Here is a 17,253-nt window from a genome sequence, read left to right on the forward strand (position 1 = left end):
AGCAACACTAACATCCCCTGATGATCACCAAAGCCTGCATTATTGCAACCCCTCTTGCATAATCCCTGAATCCATGCTGCTTCCTGCAAGCGAAGAGGGTGTGACAGGCTTCAGACAAATATTTACCCAGACTCCCATGGGCTCAGCTCTCCCAGCAGGGGTGCAATGGTTATACCCTTCCTGCATGTGAACTGTCATGTGTGCCTGTGGTTTCCTATCACACCGTTTCTAAAAATATTGTGCTTTTGATCAGTATAAGTAGATCTGGTGTTTTCCCACCCCATCCAGATTCTGATACTACCTCCAAACTTGCAAGATTGCCTCCCCACCACCTAGCAGATAAATTACCATTCAGCGACAACTGCTTTCAACACAAAATGACAGGGGACGTGCATTTCTCTGGTATTAAATGGCACATCAACATTCTGGTGATTTCCTTTTACACAGCCGTCCTCTTCCCTTTGAAACTACCTCGGAAACAGAAACATCACCAGGTCATCTTTGTCCCCATCTATGTTTTGATATTTTTCTGACAGCGGCAATTGCTTTCAACGCAACAGGGCAGAGGTCAGTGAGTGTTCGTATCTATCTCTCCTTCCTAAAGCATTCCATGAAATGTATCATTTCTTCTGGCAATAAAACATTGCTAGTACAGAATGATGTTGCTGCCACCAAAGATTGAGTTGTTGCTAGCTAGCAAAATCCTTTTCAGTTGGCAGAATTACTTTAAGATAAGATCAGAAGGAGTTGATGCTAGCTAGGTGAAAAGCGCTAGCTAGCTAGGAGACAAGAATTTCCATTGTCTGCTTCACCCGACTGTTGAGACTCCATGGTAGGCATTGTTTTAGCACGAGCGTCTTTCTATCCATGTTGACAAATTGGTTACTTGACTGTAGACTGTGATGTCTTTTGGAGCTCATGAGGCCAGCTCCATGGCGCTTTTTTTGGTAGTCCTTGGTCTCGCTTGTGTACTGGTATCCATTAGGGATGGGCATGAAAAGCCATTATGCCTCTTAGACTACCTCCTAAGCTGGGGAAATTGCTGAGTCACCTTCATCCTTGTCATTACATGCAGCACCTTTTTCACAGAAGACAAAAGAAAAGGGGGAAAAAAAGAACCTTTGAATGGCAGGTAATGTAAAAGTATGTTTAGCAAGCAGGGTATAATTTTGCTGGGTCAGCACTTATTCAGCTAACACGATTAGCATCAGTAATGAGGCCAACCAATCAGTCAACCATGATGAACCTTTTGTTTTTTGTTTTTTTGTTTTTGTTTTTTTTAAATGCATTATGACACCCGAAAAGCATTGTGAGGCCTATTGAAGTTTAGAAATCACCTGTGACATTTTCAATGTTTACACTGGGAATTGTTAAGAGTAATGACTTCCTACAGTGCAGAGTAAAGTGTTTGGGTTGGAAACGAGTGTGCACTTGAGCAGGTTAATGGTTAACTCCAGAGAGCATCAAGTTAGTACATGTTGCGTCTGATGCTTTGCAGGGAGTGTACCTTCAGAGAGGTGCGTGCGTTTTGAGCTGCCCATTTTTGAGCTAGGTCAAGCTGGAGGTGAACGTGTTGAGTGGGGGGGGTCAAGCCAGGTCACATCCATGACCCCTTTACTAAGAGAGCATCACCTTACACATAACCTCCGATAATGAACAAAATCCTGACATGACTCCCCCTGAAGTGTCCTCTCGATTTGACTTTCATAAACTGGACTTTAAGAATGACAATGAGAACCTCAAAGCAAAATATTACTAGAATGGTCATATTTTCATTTGAAATGTTTTGTTTTTTGCTTGGTAAATAGTTATCTTGTGACTGGGAAACACACCTAGTGATTTGGCTCAAATTAATGGCACTGGGCGTCCATAAAGTCTGGACACTGTTTTTATTGTGCGGTCTATTTTTAATCATCATGTTTGTAATTTATACTGTATTACTAGCTATTCTATTTCGTCCCTCCCGACCGCCAGGTGGCGGTGCTGTAATCAGCACTAGTTATTTAGCAACAGTACTAGTACAAGTAGCTGCCGTCAACGCAGTTCGTAAACATAGCAACTTTATCCGGTAAGTTAAGGTAAAAAATAACCTCTTTGATTATCACTGACTTGTAATGAGCAAAATAGTGAAGCCGGTTAATGTTTTTGGTGGACCAACTCAGAATACTCTCACAATGTGCCGCTTTACCATTAGTAGTGATGGCAAAATGAAGCCCCGTAAAGCAATGAAGCCCTGCAGTGAAATGCTTCACACACACGTAGGGGCTTCAAGATGATTCATTTCCTCGACTACGCCATCATGTGGACAGAAAAATGTATAACATGCTTGGTGCATGCAATAAAATGGTGGGGTGTAAATCATGCTCTAAATACAAAAGAATATATATTTGAAGAGTGTTTTAACATGAATTGTTCTGTGTTACTTTGTCTATGTTTGTGCTTATGCAACAAGTGAAAATGTGAAAAAATGAGGTAAAATAAAGTGCTTATTCATTTTTATTTAAAAACAATATTTTTTCCAAAGTTTTTGGACTCAGGCGGTTTCTTTTTGTGCATAGAATTTCACCTGCTTTTGAAAAAACTCTTTCACATGGTACTGATGAAGCAGGGGTGCATAGATATGAGACAGCAAGTTTGTATAAACTTGGAAGCGCATATTTCTGTGATTCCCAGTACTGAAGGGGATTTTCAACTCTGGGGATATTTTCTTCTCTTTCTTGCTGGTTCCTTGAACTCCATCGCAAAAAAAGAAGCTCGTCGTCGTCGGTCAAATCGAATGCAAAATGCAAAGAAGTACCGCAGTAAGGGACCCGAAAACACAAAAAGTGAAGGGGAATCCATAGCGTTTCTTTGCCGCTTTTATTTCGAACTACACTCAAACCTAGCGAATCATTTCCTGAATCAGTCACGTGGTACACCCGCTTCGCGGGGCTTCAAACGTCATCACGTACGTCATCGACACACGCATTGAATCGCCGTTCATGAACCACTCATCTACATTACTCGGCACACGCTTCAGGGATTCGACCCGAGAAGCACATCACTAACCATTAGCATCTATGCTAAAGCTGCTATATAAGTTGTGAGTACAGTAGTGCTTATGAAAACTGTGGTATACGCTAAAAATATGGTTTTATAACCAACATTACCAGCTAGTTTTACTGAATACTGAAATGGTTAGTTTATTTCAAGTCATGATGTTATCATGATTATTGGCAGCTTAATAAACAACTTAGCTCTTTAACGACTTTTCCAAACGTAAAAAAAAAACAGCTGCAGGACTTCTTCCTCAGTGTGTTTGCGCGAGTGAATTTGATCCAGTGTTTCAAACATTCTTTCTACATTTTTTTTTTTAATCTCAAATTGCTTGGAGCAACAGATACAATCAATAGTGAAACCCATCTGTCATTGAGAGCGCGATGAGCAAGAGAGGTAATGTTGCCAAAAGAAGCAGAGCCTGTAAGGTTCTGATTTTTATTGACTTTATTTTTATTGACTTTAATAATACAGGCCACCGAGGGCGAAACGGCATATAAAGCGTAATGGCAAAACACGGACTGGAACGGGAAATGAAACGCAAAAAATAAAATCACAGAATTGTTCGGTGCGACACCAAAAGCAGATACATGAAACTTCTTGATCAACTGTTTGCATTAAAATTTTTAGAAAAGGTCAAATTAAGTGTAACCTGTAAGGGTTCTCCAAAAATTTCACCCAAAACACGAATATCCCTAATTTATTGTGAAAGGTCTGCGTTGGTTGCGTAAGGTTTAAGTGAACTCAAAGGAGGTATGACTGACTTTGAAACTGGGACAAGTGGATGATTAACACCAAATGTGAGAACTTTTTATTGCATGAATTTATAGATTAGGAGTCAGGCAACATTTCAAAATTGATGATGGTTCTGATTATTAGGTGGCTGAGAGGAATTCCTAATGTCTTTTAAAAAGCAGGGTGGGTCAAATTAGTGGTTGAAGAAAGTTGCTCGTGTAGTGGTTTACAATTTACAATAAACAGGCCATTTATCTTTCTTTAATCAGCTGTTGAATGGTTCTTCCTGCGACCCTGAACAAGTGATACAGAAAATGGTTTCAAGAAACTTTGAGCCCGCACAAAAAAAAATCCCAAATAATCTGTTACTTCTCTTTTTTTTTTCCTTTTTTTTTTCCCTTCCCAGGACTACTTGGAGAGTATCACCAACCAGGCTCGGCTGGGTTTGAGCTCAGAGGATAAATGCTCTCTGTTCGGCAACATCCGGGACATCTACCACTTCAACAGGTACAGCATTTTAACATATACGCGGTCTAGAATTTTCTTATTTTATTACCGTAAGAAGGAAATGACCTCCAGCCATAGTATTTGAGTCACCCTTTATAGGACAAGGGAACCAGATCAGTGGTGTGACTGGTCAAAAAGTGGGTTAAAGCACTAGGTTTTTTTATTTTTATTTTAATGACCCCTCCCCCAAAAAATCTGCTTAGAAATTCGAACTATTTGAAAATGTAAAATTTATTTACTTATTTATCGTGTGTATCTAGTCAGCCCCAGTCTGCATACTTGCCCCCTGTGACACTTCACTAAACTGTGTTTTTTGTGAGGTTCCAAGGATAGTTGAGCATCATGGTGGTCTTTGGACCTAAACATGCTGTCTTTTTTTTTTTTTTTTCCTGCCACCCAGTCATTTGTCAGCTGTCGTACGGCATAAAAAGAAGAAGAAATGGGCCAGTTAAAGGAAGCTTAAAAGCAGTTTGAAGCACTGACCTCATGCTTTAGACATGAAACAATAACTTCAGCAGTGGGCTTTTTCCACCAGGGGATGGTTTTGTGAACACACAGGAGCAGTGGGTTTCAATTCAAGGAAGTTTCTCCAAGGCAGCTGCCCTTAGTCCTAATTTCTCTTCCCGGTGTAACTTAAGTCCAATACAATAGTTAGAAACAATAAAGAAAAGCATGATTTTTATGATTGTGAGATATGGGAACATGCCAGACACGTCGATCGCTGGAACATGCTTGTTTTCAGGGATTTGCTTCATGACCTGGAAAAGTGCAACGCGGACCCCGTGGCCATTGCTGAATGCTTCGTATCAAAGGTAAAAATGATTGTGTGTTTTTGTTTGTTAGTGAGTGGGATTATGCAGAACATACACTAGAATAACTAATGGAGGCGCACTTTTTTTGTTGTTGTTGAAGGGCCACCTTGGACAAAATAACAATATTAGTTTGCACGTGGTGTGTATCTAATTTCAACTCAATCCAAATGTGGCTTGTGCACTCAATCTGTTGAGTGCTTTTCAAGCTCGGGTGTTTTCATCACCTTCTCCACCCCCAGACAGACTTTTTCCCTAACATGCACGCTGTTAAAATTGCTTGTTGCGGCCTGTTCCAGCACCTGAGTTTGACACATGCGCTCTTGGCCAGATCATGACAAAGGCAATTTATGTTCACCTTGCCTAAAATTCAAATAGTACAGTACAGTATTTAGGAAAAAAAATGCCCAGGAATCTGAAGCACGTCCAACTCTGCTGTTTTTGTTGACATCTTTCTTGCTTTTATGCGTCTTCCATCTGTTTCTCATAAAATCTCACATGATTACGTCCCATGATGCCACATTCCGGCATTTCCCCCTGACAGACGTCGCATACGCCGCCGCAAAGCCACCAGACCGAGCTCTTCCCTTTTGCGTCACCAGCTCAGTCCGCAAACATTTTGGCTATTGTTGTCGTTTGACTGCAGGCTCGCAGCGCCACTTCCACCAGAAGTGTAAACAAAGCAACGGGCCCACATGAGCCTGTTTGCATTCCCCGAAACACACATCCAGCTACTTTTTGTACATTCACTATCTACCAAAGTTTAATCTTACATTTCTAAAACAAATTCATCTCACCACATTATTTATTTAGAAGTTGCTCTTGTGCAGTCAAATAAAGCAGATGGGAAGATAAATGACATCTTTGTGACTATAAGGATTCAAAGTTGAGATAAGCATGTGCCAAGAAATGTTGTTTAGATTAATTATAAATCATCACTTAATGTGACCATGTCTTTATTTGCCCATCATTTCCTAGCGTGCTTTAAATGCTCTGAACTTGGATGATTTAGAGTGTTTTCTTTATATAGTGTATCTGAACAGTCATTGCTATGGCAAACCCAGAGAACCAGCCAGGACACCTTGCGTTAGTGCTAAATGCTAAGGTTAGAATTGTGTGAAAATTTGTTCAAGACATATTTACTGACTTGCATGACCTTGTTTTTTTTTTTTTTTATTCCTTACTGTACTTTAAAATGCTCTGAAATGGATGATTTAGAGGCTCTTTTGTTTTTTTAGGAGACTATTGTGTTAGTACTCGGTGTCATTAGCGCTAGTGCTAATTTTCGGAATTGTTTGCGAGGCTTGTGCAAACGTTTTCAAGACATGTTGTAATGTTTACTGGCTTGTCTGGCTGTTTGTCCATTGTTTCTTAGTACTATGGTAACCCCAAAACCACTTGTCACGAGCGAGTAGGCAAGCCAGCTAGGACCACTTGTGTTAGCACTACTGCTAACGTTCACAATTGTGTACAAGGAAATTTTTTGGGAGAATGGAGTGCTTGTTTTTAAAAGGAGAAATGTCTTGATTGTTGATATAGAAACCCCAGGTGAGGCTAATTATCAGAGTTGTGAACAAACCTATTCAAGAAGACACTTTGTTAGCTTTTACTGGTTTGACTTCATTAGTTTGTGACCATGTCTTACTGCTACTTTAAATGCTGTCAAAATTTGAATGATTGTGTGTCATTTTAGTCAAAATACTGGACTTGGTTTCGAAGTTTACATTTATGTAGCTTTTTGATACGACAATTACCCCAATAAGTCTACCTTTTAAAGATCATCATTCAGCAAGCTGTCTTTTGACAAAAATAGCTGTAATAAAGGGCCCTCGCAACCCGGGCCACGTTGGGGTATATGCAAGTCGGGGGACTTGCACGTTGGGGTACTGTTAAATAGACAAGGACCATGGAAAATAGAAATGCATTTGCCGTGCCTTGTGTGTAAAAAGGTGCAGTAAAAGGCCAAAAATGATGCACAATTCCCAAAATAAATTCAAAAGTGTGGACTTTCTGATGTGTGTGCAAAGTTTCATGAAAAGTCGCTCGTTTGATATTCAAAACCAGCATCTGTTTATTTGAAAACATTGCATGGCACAGAGATGGTGTGTGATCAAATAAAAAGCTTTTTGATGACTCTTAATGTGGTGTCGCTGTGCAACACATATGTATTCATGACATAGTGAAGTATTGTGACAGTTTTGTAGGGTCCAGCAAACAGTAAACGTGTGACAGTTATTCAAGAAAAAATTTAGCTTTGAAGCAGGCTAACCAATGACATCATATAAAGGGGAAAAAAGCACATGAGCAAGCATAGGTATAAGTAGAGGAGAAAAAGAGATGAAAGAAGTGCGAGAGATGGAACAGGAGAGGAATGCAGCTGTTTATGTATAGCTGTTGTAACAGGACAGATTAAATAACACTTTAACCTGGGGTTAACAGCGCCCTAGGACAGATAAACTCTTTAGTGTAAAAGTTTTCTGGGACAGATGAATCCCTTGGGGTCAAAGAGTTTGGGTTAGCACATAGTCTGTCTTAGGATAATGTAACCTCCATGGATGAATTAGTCCTAGGACGCTTTGACCTGCGGGCTAAAACTTCAGGGGGGTTAACCTGTCCTGTTATATTGTGATCATCGTCTTCGTGCATGTCCTCAGTGGCTTCTTCTGTCTGTGTGGCAGCATTTGATACATCTGTAGAACAAAAAAGAATGAAGAATCATGTTAGATCTGTGAAGTTTGGTTGTCTTAGGTGTAGTTTACAGAACAGTCGTGTGCATATTTTTAGCATGGTAGTGTCTTAATACAAATGCATATTATGTAATGCACTGTATATGGATATTACAGACGTAATATTTGACGGTGATCTTATATTCATAGTTTTTGCCCGTTAATAAATAATATAGCTAGTAAGTAATAAGACACGCAAAAATGGTATAGTTGAATCCTCTGGGTCAAAAAGCAATGTTTTAGGATTGTGTGATGAAATGATGAATAAAAGTAAGGATACGACAGGTACATAAAAGGTTATATATACACACGGACATATATATTTATACAGTATAACAGTGCCGCATGTATTGGTTTTAAGGAAAGAGTTGAAAAGCAGTGTTCAGAAAAAAGCATAAGACGCACAAAGTACCATTTCACTACATGTAATAAGTTGTCAAGTAGACATGTGAATTAAGTGGTTAAGATAGTGGCTACTGTGCAAGTAAGCTTCAATTGTCTCTAAAAGGTTAGCATATGTGTTCTACATGATATCAATGGCTAGACGTGCTCGTGGAGAAACATTACAAACAGAAAAACACACTAAAGGTGCCTTTAACAAACCTGTTAATAAATGAGAACTTAATACATATATGTATGGCATACTGTATATGATTGAGAAAGTTGTCCTGTTTAGTTTATGTATTGTATACTTACGGAAAAAAGTTGGCAATCTTTGCGTATGGAGATGATTAGAGGGTCTTTATCAAAAGAGAATTTGCTTGTTGATTTGTTCATGTTCTGTAGAAAAGCAAAGGAGTAGAAATAAATACAGTATCATACTTCATAAACATACAAGAAATTTGTAGCTGTATTAACCATTGTTGGTATTTGAAGTGATAATTTAGGAATAGAAGTGTAGTGATTGCAGAATTTATAGAGTGCTTACCTTGTATGACTTTGTAGATGGAAATGTCTTTTGTTGAAAGAGCTCTTTGTTGTCTACTATATATGCAAGGACAAGCATAAGTAGGTGTGGTTATGAAGTACTTGACCATTGAAATAAAGCAGTGGTATCAAATGTATGGACCGTGGTTTGGCTCAGGCCTGCAAAGGGGTTTAATGTGGCACAAGAGATAATCTTGTAAGGTACAAAAAATAATAATATAATAGGTATGCCTCTGAGTTTTCACAAAGCTAGGTCAAGTCAAGTCATCTTTAGTTATTTTGCGCTTGAATCATCCAATCGGAAATGCTCCATAAAAAATGTATAGAGGGTGCGATTTATTGCAAATTGCACAAGAAATCTCTAAAAATTCATGTTAATGACAAGTCTGATGTGTGTGCAAAGTTTCACGAGTTTTCACACATGTATAGATAAAAAAAAACAAAGCAGCACTTTACTTGGCAACCAATGCATCGCTATAGCAGCAGCGTGCGACAAAATAAAAAACTTTCGATAAATTTGCATCTTAAACATCTTAAGATGAAACACACCAAGTTTGAACACGGTCGGATGAATTTTGTAGGAGGAGTTAAAATATGACCCCTAAAAAAGGCCACAAAAAAAAGTCTACAAATCCCATCATAAATCAAAATGGCGGACTTCCTGTTTGGTTTAGCACATGGTTCCAAGAGACTTTTTTTGTACATCGTGGGCTCTTATGTATGCCTCTAAATTATCATAGCGCTAGGTGAAACGTACAACCGGGAATGCTTCGTTAAAGAGGAGTTTTTTAGCTCAAAATGTGATGCCCGGCCCCTACGGGACTTCCTGTTGGGTTTAGCACATGGCACCAAGAGACTTTTTTGTACATCGTGGGCTGTTACATTTGTCTCCAAATTTTCGTAGCTCTAGCTGCTTCGTACAACTGGGAATGCTTCATTAAGAAGTAATTTTTTCCTTTGCAAACTGTGCATGCCACGGCAACAGCGTGCGACAAAATAAAAAGCTTTCAATAACTTTTCATCTTCAACATCTTAAGATGAATCACACCAAGTTTGGAGATGATCGGATAAACTCTGTAGGAGGAGTTCGTTCAAATAAGACCCCTATGAAATGGCCCAAAAAATGGCAACACGTTCCAAAGTAAATCAAAATGGCGGACTTCCTGTTCGGTTTAGCATATGGTTCAAAAAGAGTTTTTTGTACCTTGAGGGCTGTTACATATGTCTTCAAATATTGGTAACTCTAGGTGAAATGTACAGCCGGGAATGCTTCATTAAGTTAGAATTTTGAAACACAAAATTTGATGCCTCGCCTCTGGCGGACTTCCTGTTAGGTTTAGCATATGGCACCAACAGGCTTTTTTGTAGATCATAGTCTGTTACATATGTGTACCAATTTTCGTAGCTCTAGATTAAACGTACCACCGGCAATGCTTCGTTAAGTAAGAATTTTGAAACTGTAAATTTGATGCCCCGCCACCGTCATATAGTATGTCAAAAACTTTAGATTTTTTACCATGATGTTGTCCCAGGTGTTGAGATGGTACAGCCCAAGTTTGAAGTCAATCGGGTTAACCGTGTAGGAGAAGCGGGCAAAAGTATGACCCCTGTAAATGTGCAAAAATGGGCCAAAATTGGACATTCAAATACTCATACCTCACTTCCTGTCTATTTTAGGGTACACATATCAAAGAGGTTTTTGTTCATCTGGATGTGCTACAGGTGCCACACAATTTTCGTAGCCATAGGACAATCGTAGCGGGACAGGGATCCGTTAAACCTATGTAGGTGGCGCTACAGAGCCATTTTTCTGTTATCATGTATGGCGACTTTAAAATATCAAATTTTTCGCCAGACCCGATCTGCGTGTAAAGTTTGGTGAGTTTTCGTTCATGTTTAGTGCCTCAAAAATGTGGTTGTTTGCGGAAAAGAATAATAACAAAGAAGAAGAAGAATAATAATAACTAGAGCTGCGAGCAGCTATAAAGGGCCCTCGCAACCTGGGCCACGTTGGGGTACTTGCACGTCGGGGTACTGGCACGTTGGGGTACTGTCAAATAGGACAAGGACCATCTAAAATGTTTTTGACAAGCCTTGTGTGTGCAAAGTTTAATCAAAACGCAAAATATGGTGTGCAATTCCCAAAATAAATTCAAAATGGTGGACTTCCTTTTAGGTTTAGCATACGGCTACAGAATACCTTTTGTAGGTCTTAAGCTAATAGGTATGCCTCCCAGTTTTCACAAATCTTGGTCAAGTCATCTTTAGTTGTGTATCGCTTGAATCATACAATTGGAAATGCTCCATAAAAATGCATAGAGGGCGCTATTGAGCACAACGTTGGGTTACTTGCACGTCAGGGTACTGGCACGTTGGGGTACTGTTACATGGAACAAGGACCATTTAAAATGTTACTTTTTTCCATGCCTTGTCTGTGCAAAGTTTAATGAAAAAGGCCAAAAATGATGTATAATTCCCAAAATAAAATCAAAATAGCGGACTTCCTCTTTGGTTTGGCAAATGGCTACATAATACTTTTTTGTAGGTCTAGCATAATCATACAATCGGAAATGCTTCATAAAAATGTCTAGAGGGCGCTATTTATTGCAAATTGCACAATAAATCTCTGAAAAATTCATGTTCATGACAAGTCTGATGTGTTTGCAAAGTTTCATGAGTTTTCATGTGTATAAAAAAAAAAAAAAAGCAGCACTTGACAACTGTTACATGGAACAAGGACCATTTAAAATGTTAGTTTTTTCCATGCCTTGTCTGTGCAAAGTTGAATGAAAAAGGCCAAAAATGATGTATAATTCCCAAAATAAAATCAAAATAGCGGACTTCCTCTTTGGTTTGGCAAATGGCTACATAATACTTTTTTGTAGGTCTAGCATAATCATACAATCGGAAATGCTTCATAAAAATGTCTAGAGGGCGCTATTTATTGCAAATTGCACAATAAATCTCTGAAAATTCATGTTCATGACAAGTCTGATGTGTTTGCAAAGTTTCATGAGTTTTCATGTGTATAAAAAAAAAAAAAAAACAGCACTTGACAAACAATGCATTGCTATGGCAACAGCGTGTTACAAAATAAAAAACTTTCGATTACTTTGCATCTTAAACATCTTAAGATGAAACACACCAAGTTTGAAGACAGTCGGATAAATTTTGTAGGAGGGGTTCGTTAAAATATGACCCCTGAAAAAGGCCACAAAAAATGGCAACAAATCCCATCATAAATCAAAATGGCAGACTTCCTGTTTGGTTTAGCACATAGTTCCAAGAGACTTTTTTGTACATCATGGGCTCTTATGTATGCCTGCAAATTATCATAGCGCTAGGTGAAACGTACAACCGGGAATGCTTCGTTAAAGAGGAGTTTTTTAGCTCAAAATGTGATGCCCGGCCCCTGGGGGACTTCCTGTTAGGTTAAGCACATGGCACCAAGAGACTTGTTACATATGTCTACAATTTTTCGTCGCTCTAGCTGCTTCGTACAACTGGGAATGCTTCATTAATAAGATTTTTTTTCCTTTGCAAAAAGTGCATGCCACGACAACAGCGTGTGACGAAATAAAAAACTTTCAATAACTTTTCATTTTCAACATCTTAAGATGAATCACACCAAGTTTGAAGATGATCGGATAAACTCTGTAGGAGGAGTTTGTTAAAATATGACCCCTATGAAATGGCCAAAAAAATGGCAACACATTCCAAAGTAAATCAAAATGGCGGACGTCCTGTTAGGTTTAGCATATGGTTCAAAAAGAGTTTTTTGTACCTCGAGGTCTGTTATATACCTCTACAAATTTTGGTAACTCTATGTGAAACGTACAGCCGGGTATGCTTTGTTAAAGAGGAGTTTTTTAGCTCAAAATGTGATGCCCGGCCCCTGGGGGACTTCCTGTTGGGTTTAGCACAGGGCACCAAGAGACTTTTTTGTACATCTTGGGCTGTTACATATGTCTACAAATTTTCGTAGGTCTAGCTGCTTCGTACAAATGGGAATGCTTCTTTAAGGATATTTTTTTTCCTTTAAAAACAGTGCATGCCATGACAACAGTGTGCGACGAAATACAAAGCTTTCAATAACTTTTCATCTTCAACATCTTAAGATGAATCACACCAAGTTTGAAGATGATCGGATAAACACTGTAGGAGGAGTTCGTTAAAATAAGACCCCAATGAAATGGCCAAAAAAATGGCAACACGTTCCAAAATAAATCAAAATGGTGGACTTCCTGTTAGGTTTAGCATATGGTTCAAAAAGAGTTTTTTGTAGGTCATAGCCTGTTACATATGTGTACCAATTTTCGTAGCTCTAGATTAAACGTACAACCGGCAATGCTTCGTGAAGTAAGAATTTTTAAACTCTAAATTTGATGCGCCGCCACCGTCATATAGTATATCAAAAACTTGTCATTTTTCACAATGATGTTGTCCCAGGTGTTGAGATGGTACATCCCAAGTTTGAAGTCAATCGGGTTAACCGTGTAGGAGAAGCGGGCAAAAGTATGACCCCTGTAAATGTGCAAAAATTGGCAAAAATTGGACATTTAAATACTCATACCTCACTTTCTGTCTATTTTAGGGTACACACTTCAAAGAGGTTTTTGTTCATTGGGATGTGCTACAGGTGCCACACAATTTTCATAGCCGTCGGACAATCGTAGCGGGACAGGGATCCGTTTAACCTATGTAGGGGGCGCTAAGGAGCCATTTTTCTGTTATCATGTATGGCGACTTTAAAATATCAAATTTTTCGCCAGGCCTGATGTGCGTGTAAAGTTTGGTGAGTTTTCGTTCACGTTTAGTGTCTCAAAAATGCGATTGTTTGCGGAGAAGAAAAAGAAGAATAACTAGAGCTGCGAGCAGCTATAAAGGGCCCTCGCAACCCGGGCCACGTTGGGGTATTTGCACGTCGGGGTCCTGGCATGTTGGGGTACTGTCAAATAGGAAACCATCTAAATTGTAAACGTTTTTGCCATGCTTTGTGTTTTTAAAGTTTCATGGAAAGGCCAAAAACGATGCACAATTAACAAAATAAAATCAAAATGGATTGGCACATGGCTATATAGAATACTTTTTGAATATATTCGGCATGCCTGCCAATATTCACACATCTAGCTGAATCATATAATCGGAAAGACTTCATAAAAATGTCTAGAGGGCGCTATTGAGCCATTTATTACAAATAGCACAACAAATCTCTAAATAAAATATTCATGTTCCAGACAGGTCTGGTGTGTGTGCAAAGTTTTGTGAGTTTTCGCCCATATTTAGACTCTCAAAAAAGCATTTTTCTTCACAAACAATGCATGGCTACAGCAAAGGCGTGTGACAAAATAAAAAAATTCAATAACTTTTCATCTTAAATATCTTAAGATGAAACACGCCAAAGAATGAAGACGATCTGATAAGTTATGTTGAAAATATGACCCCCATAAAAAATGGCAGACTTCCTGTTTGATTCAGCATATGGCTTTAGAAACCTTTTTGTAATTCTTAGGCTGATAGGTATCCCAATTTTTACAAATCTAGCTGAATCATAAAATACAAAACATTTGCAAAAGCTTCATAAAAATGTCTAGAGGGTGCTATTGAACCATTTATTGCAAATTGAATAAGAAATCTCTAAAATATTCATGCTTATGACAAGCCTGATGTGTGTGTAAAGTTTCATGAGTTTTTGCACGTTTAGACCAAAAAAAAGCAGCATTTTACTTGGCAAACAATGCATCGCCATGACAACGGCGTGCGACAAAATAAATAACTTTCGATAACTTTGCATCTTAAACATCTTAAGATGAAGCACACCAAGTGAAGACAGTCGGATAAATTTTGTAGGAGGAGTTCGTTAAAATATGACCCCTAAAAAAGGCCACAAAAATGGCTACAAATCCCAACGTAAATCAAAATGGCGGACTTCCTGTTTGGTTTAGCAGATGGCTCCAAGAGACTTTTTTGTACATCGTGGGCTCTTATGTATGCCTCTAAATTATCATAGCGCTAGGTGAAACGTACAACCGGGAATTCTTCGTTAAAGAGGAGTTTTTTAGCTAAAAATGTGATGCCCGGGCCCTGGGGGACTTCCTGTTGGGTTTAGCACAGGGCACCAAGAGACTTTTTTGTCCATCTTGGGCTGTTACATATGTCTACAAATTTTCGTAGCTCTAGCTGCTTCGTACAACTGGGAATGCTTCATTAAGAAGGATTTTTTTCCTTTGCAAAAAGTGCATGCCACGATAACAGCGTGCGACGAAATGAAAAGCTTTCAATAACTTTTCATCTTCAACATCTTAAGATGAATCACACCAAGTTTGAAGATGATCGGATAAACAGTGTAGGAGGAGTTCATTAAAATAAGACCCCTATGAAATGGCCAAAAAAATGGCAACACGTTCCAAAGTAAATCAAAATGGTGGACCTCCTGTTAGGTTTAGCATATGGTTCAAAAAGAGTTTTTTGTACCTTGAGGGCTGTTACATATGTCTTCAAATTTTTGTAACTCTAGGTGAAACGTACAGCCGGGAATGCTTCTTTAAGTAAGAATTTTGAAACGCAAAATTTGATGCCCCGCCTCTGGCGGACTTCCTGTTGGGTTTAGCATATGGCACCAACAGACTTTTTTGTAGATCATAGTCTGTTACATATGTGTACCAATTTTCGTAGCTCTAGGTTAAACGTACAACCGGCAATACTACGTTTAGTAAGAGTTTTGAAACTCTAAATTTGATGCCTCACCCCCGTCATATAGTAGGTCAAAATTTTTTGATTTTTTACCATGATGTTGTCCCAGGTGTTGAGATGGTACAGCCCAAGTTTGAAGTCAATCGGGTTAACCATTTAGGAGAAGCGGGCAATAGTATGATCCATGTAAATGTGCAAAACTGGGCCAAAATTGGACATTCAGATGATCATACCTCACTGTCTGTCTATTTTAGGGTACACACATCAAAGAGGTTTTTGTTCATCGGGATGTGCTACAGGTGCCACACAATTTTCATAGCCGTCGGACAATCGTAGCGGGACAGGGATCCGTTTAACCTATGTAGGTGGCGCTATGGAGCCATTTTTCTGTTATCACCTACGGCGACTTTAAAATATCAAATTTTTCGCCAGGCCTGACGTGTGTGTAAAGTTTGGTGAGTTTTCGTTCACGTTTAGTGTCTCAAAAATGTGATTGTTTGCGGAAAAGAATAATAACAAAGAAAAAGAAGAATAACTAGAGCTGCGAGCAGCTATAAAGGGCCCTCGCAACCCGTGCCACGTTGGGGTATTTGCACGTCGGGGTACTGGCACGTTAGGGTACTGTTTCATAAGAAACCGTCTAAATTGTAAATGTTTTTCCATGCTTTTTGTGTTTGTTCACATTGCTATGGAATGCTTTGTCGAGGTATTCGGCTGATAGGTATGCCTCCCAATATTCACACATCTAGCTGAATCATATAAAAAAAAAAAAATTCTTTGCAAACAATGCATCGCTACAGCAAAGGCGTGCCACGTTGGGGTACTTGCACGTCGGGGTACTGGCACGTTGGGGTACTGTCAAATAGGACAAGGACCATCTAAAATGTTTTTGACAAGCCTTGTGTGTGCAAAGTTTAATCAAAACGCAAAATATGGTGCGCAATTCCCAAAATAAATTCAAAATGGCGGACTTCCTTTTAGGTTTAGCATACGGCTACAGAATACTTTTTGTAGGTCTTAAGCTAATAGGTATGCCTCCCAGTTTTCACAAATCTAGGTCAAGTCATCTTTAGTTGTGTATCGCTTGAATCATACAATTGGAAATGCTCCATAAAAATGCATAGAGGGCGCTATTGAGCACAACGTTGGGTTACTTGCACGTCAGGGTACTGGCACGTTGGGGTACTGTTACATGGAACAAGGACCATTTAAAATGTTAGTTTTTTCCATGCCTTGTCTGTGCAAAGTTTAATGAAGAAGGCCAAAAATTATGTATAATTCCCAAAATAAAATCAAAATAGCGGACTTCCTCTTTGGTTTGGCAAATGGCTACATAATACTTTTTTGTAGGTCTAGCATAATCATACAATCGGAAATGCTTCATAAAAAGGTCTAGAGGGCGCTATTCATTGCAAATTGCACAATAAATCTCTGAAAATTCATGTTCATGACAAGTCTGATGTGTTTGCAAAGTTCCATGAGTTTTCATGTGTATAAAAAAAAAAAAGCAGCACTTGACAAACAATGCATTGCTATGGCAACAGCGTGTTACAAAATAAAAAACTTTCGATTACTTTGCATCTTAAACATCTTAAGATGAAACACACCAAGTTTGAAGACAGTCGGATAAATTTTGTAGGAGGGGTTCGTTAAAATATGACCCCTGAAAAAGGCCACAAAAAATGGCAACAAATCCCATCATAAATCAAAATGGCAGACTTCCTGTTTGGTTTAGCACATAGTTCCAAGAGACTTTTTTGTACATCATGGGCTCTTATGTATGCCTGCAAATTATCATAGCGCTAGGTGAAACGTACAAC

The 17,253-nt window shown here is 38.9% G+C and overlaps 1 protein-coding gene across 5 annotated transcripts in view; it reads left to right on the forward strand.

The window, feature by feature from the left end:
• The window catches only part of LOC144010444 (pleckstrin homology domain-containing family G member 1), an 89,450-nt gene that overhangs the window by 52,913 nt on the left and 19,284 nt on the right, over positions 1 to 17,253 (forward strand). For all 5 annotated transcript variants that reach the window (XM_077510777.1, XM_077510774.1, XM_077510775.1 and 2 more), the window contains 2 exons: positions 4,178 to 4,278; positions 5,021 to 5,090. In XM_077510777.1, the coding sequence (XP_077366903.1) occupies positions 4,178 to 4,278; positions 5,021 to 5,090 (171 nt within the window). The remainder of the gene's footprint in view (positions 1 to 4,177; positions 4,279 to 5,020; positions 5,091 to 17,253) is intronic.

The sequence above is a fragment of the Festucalex cinctus genome, chromosome 21 (genome assembly GCF_051991245.1).
Source record: "Festucalex cinctus isolate MCC-2025b chromosome 21, RoL_Fcin_1.0, whole genome shotgun sequence".
NCBI lineage: Eukaryota > Metazoa > Chordata > Actinopteri > Syngnathiformes > Syngnathidae > Festucalex > Festucalex cinctus.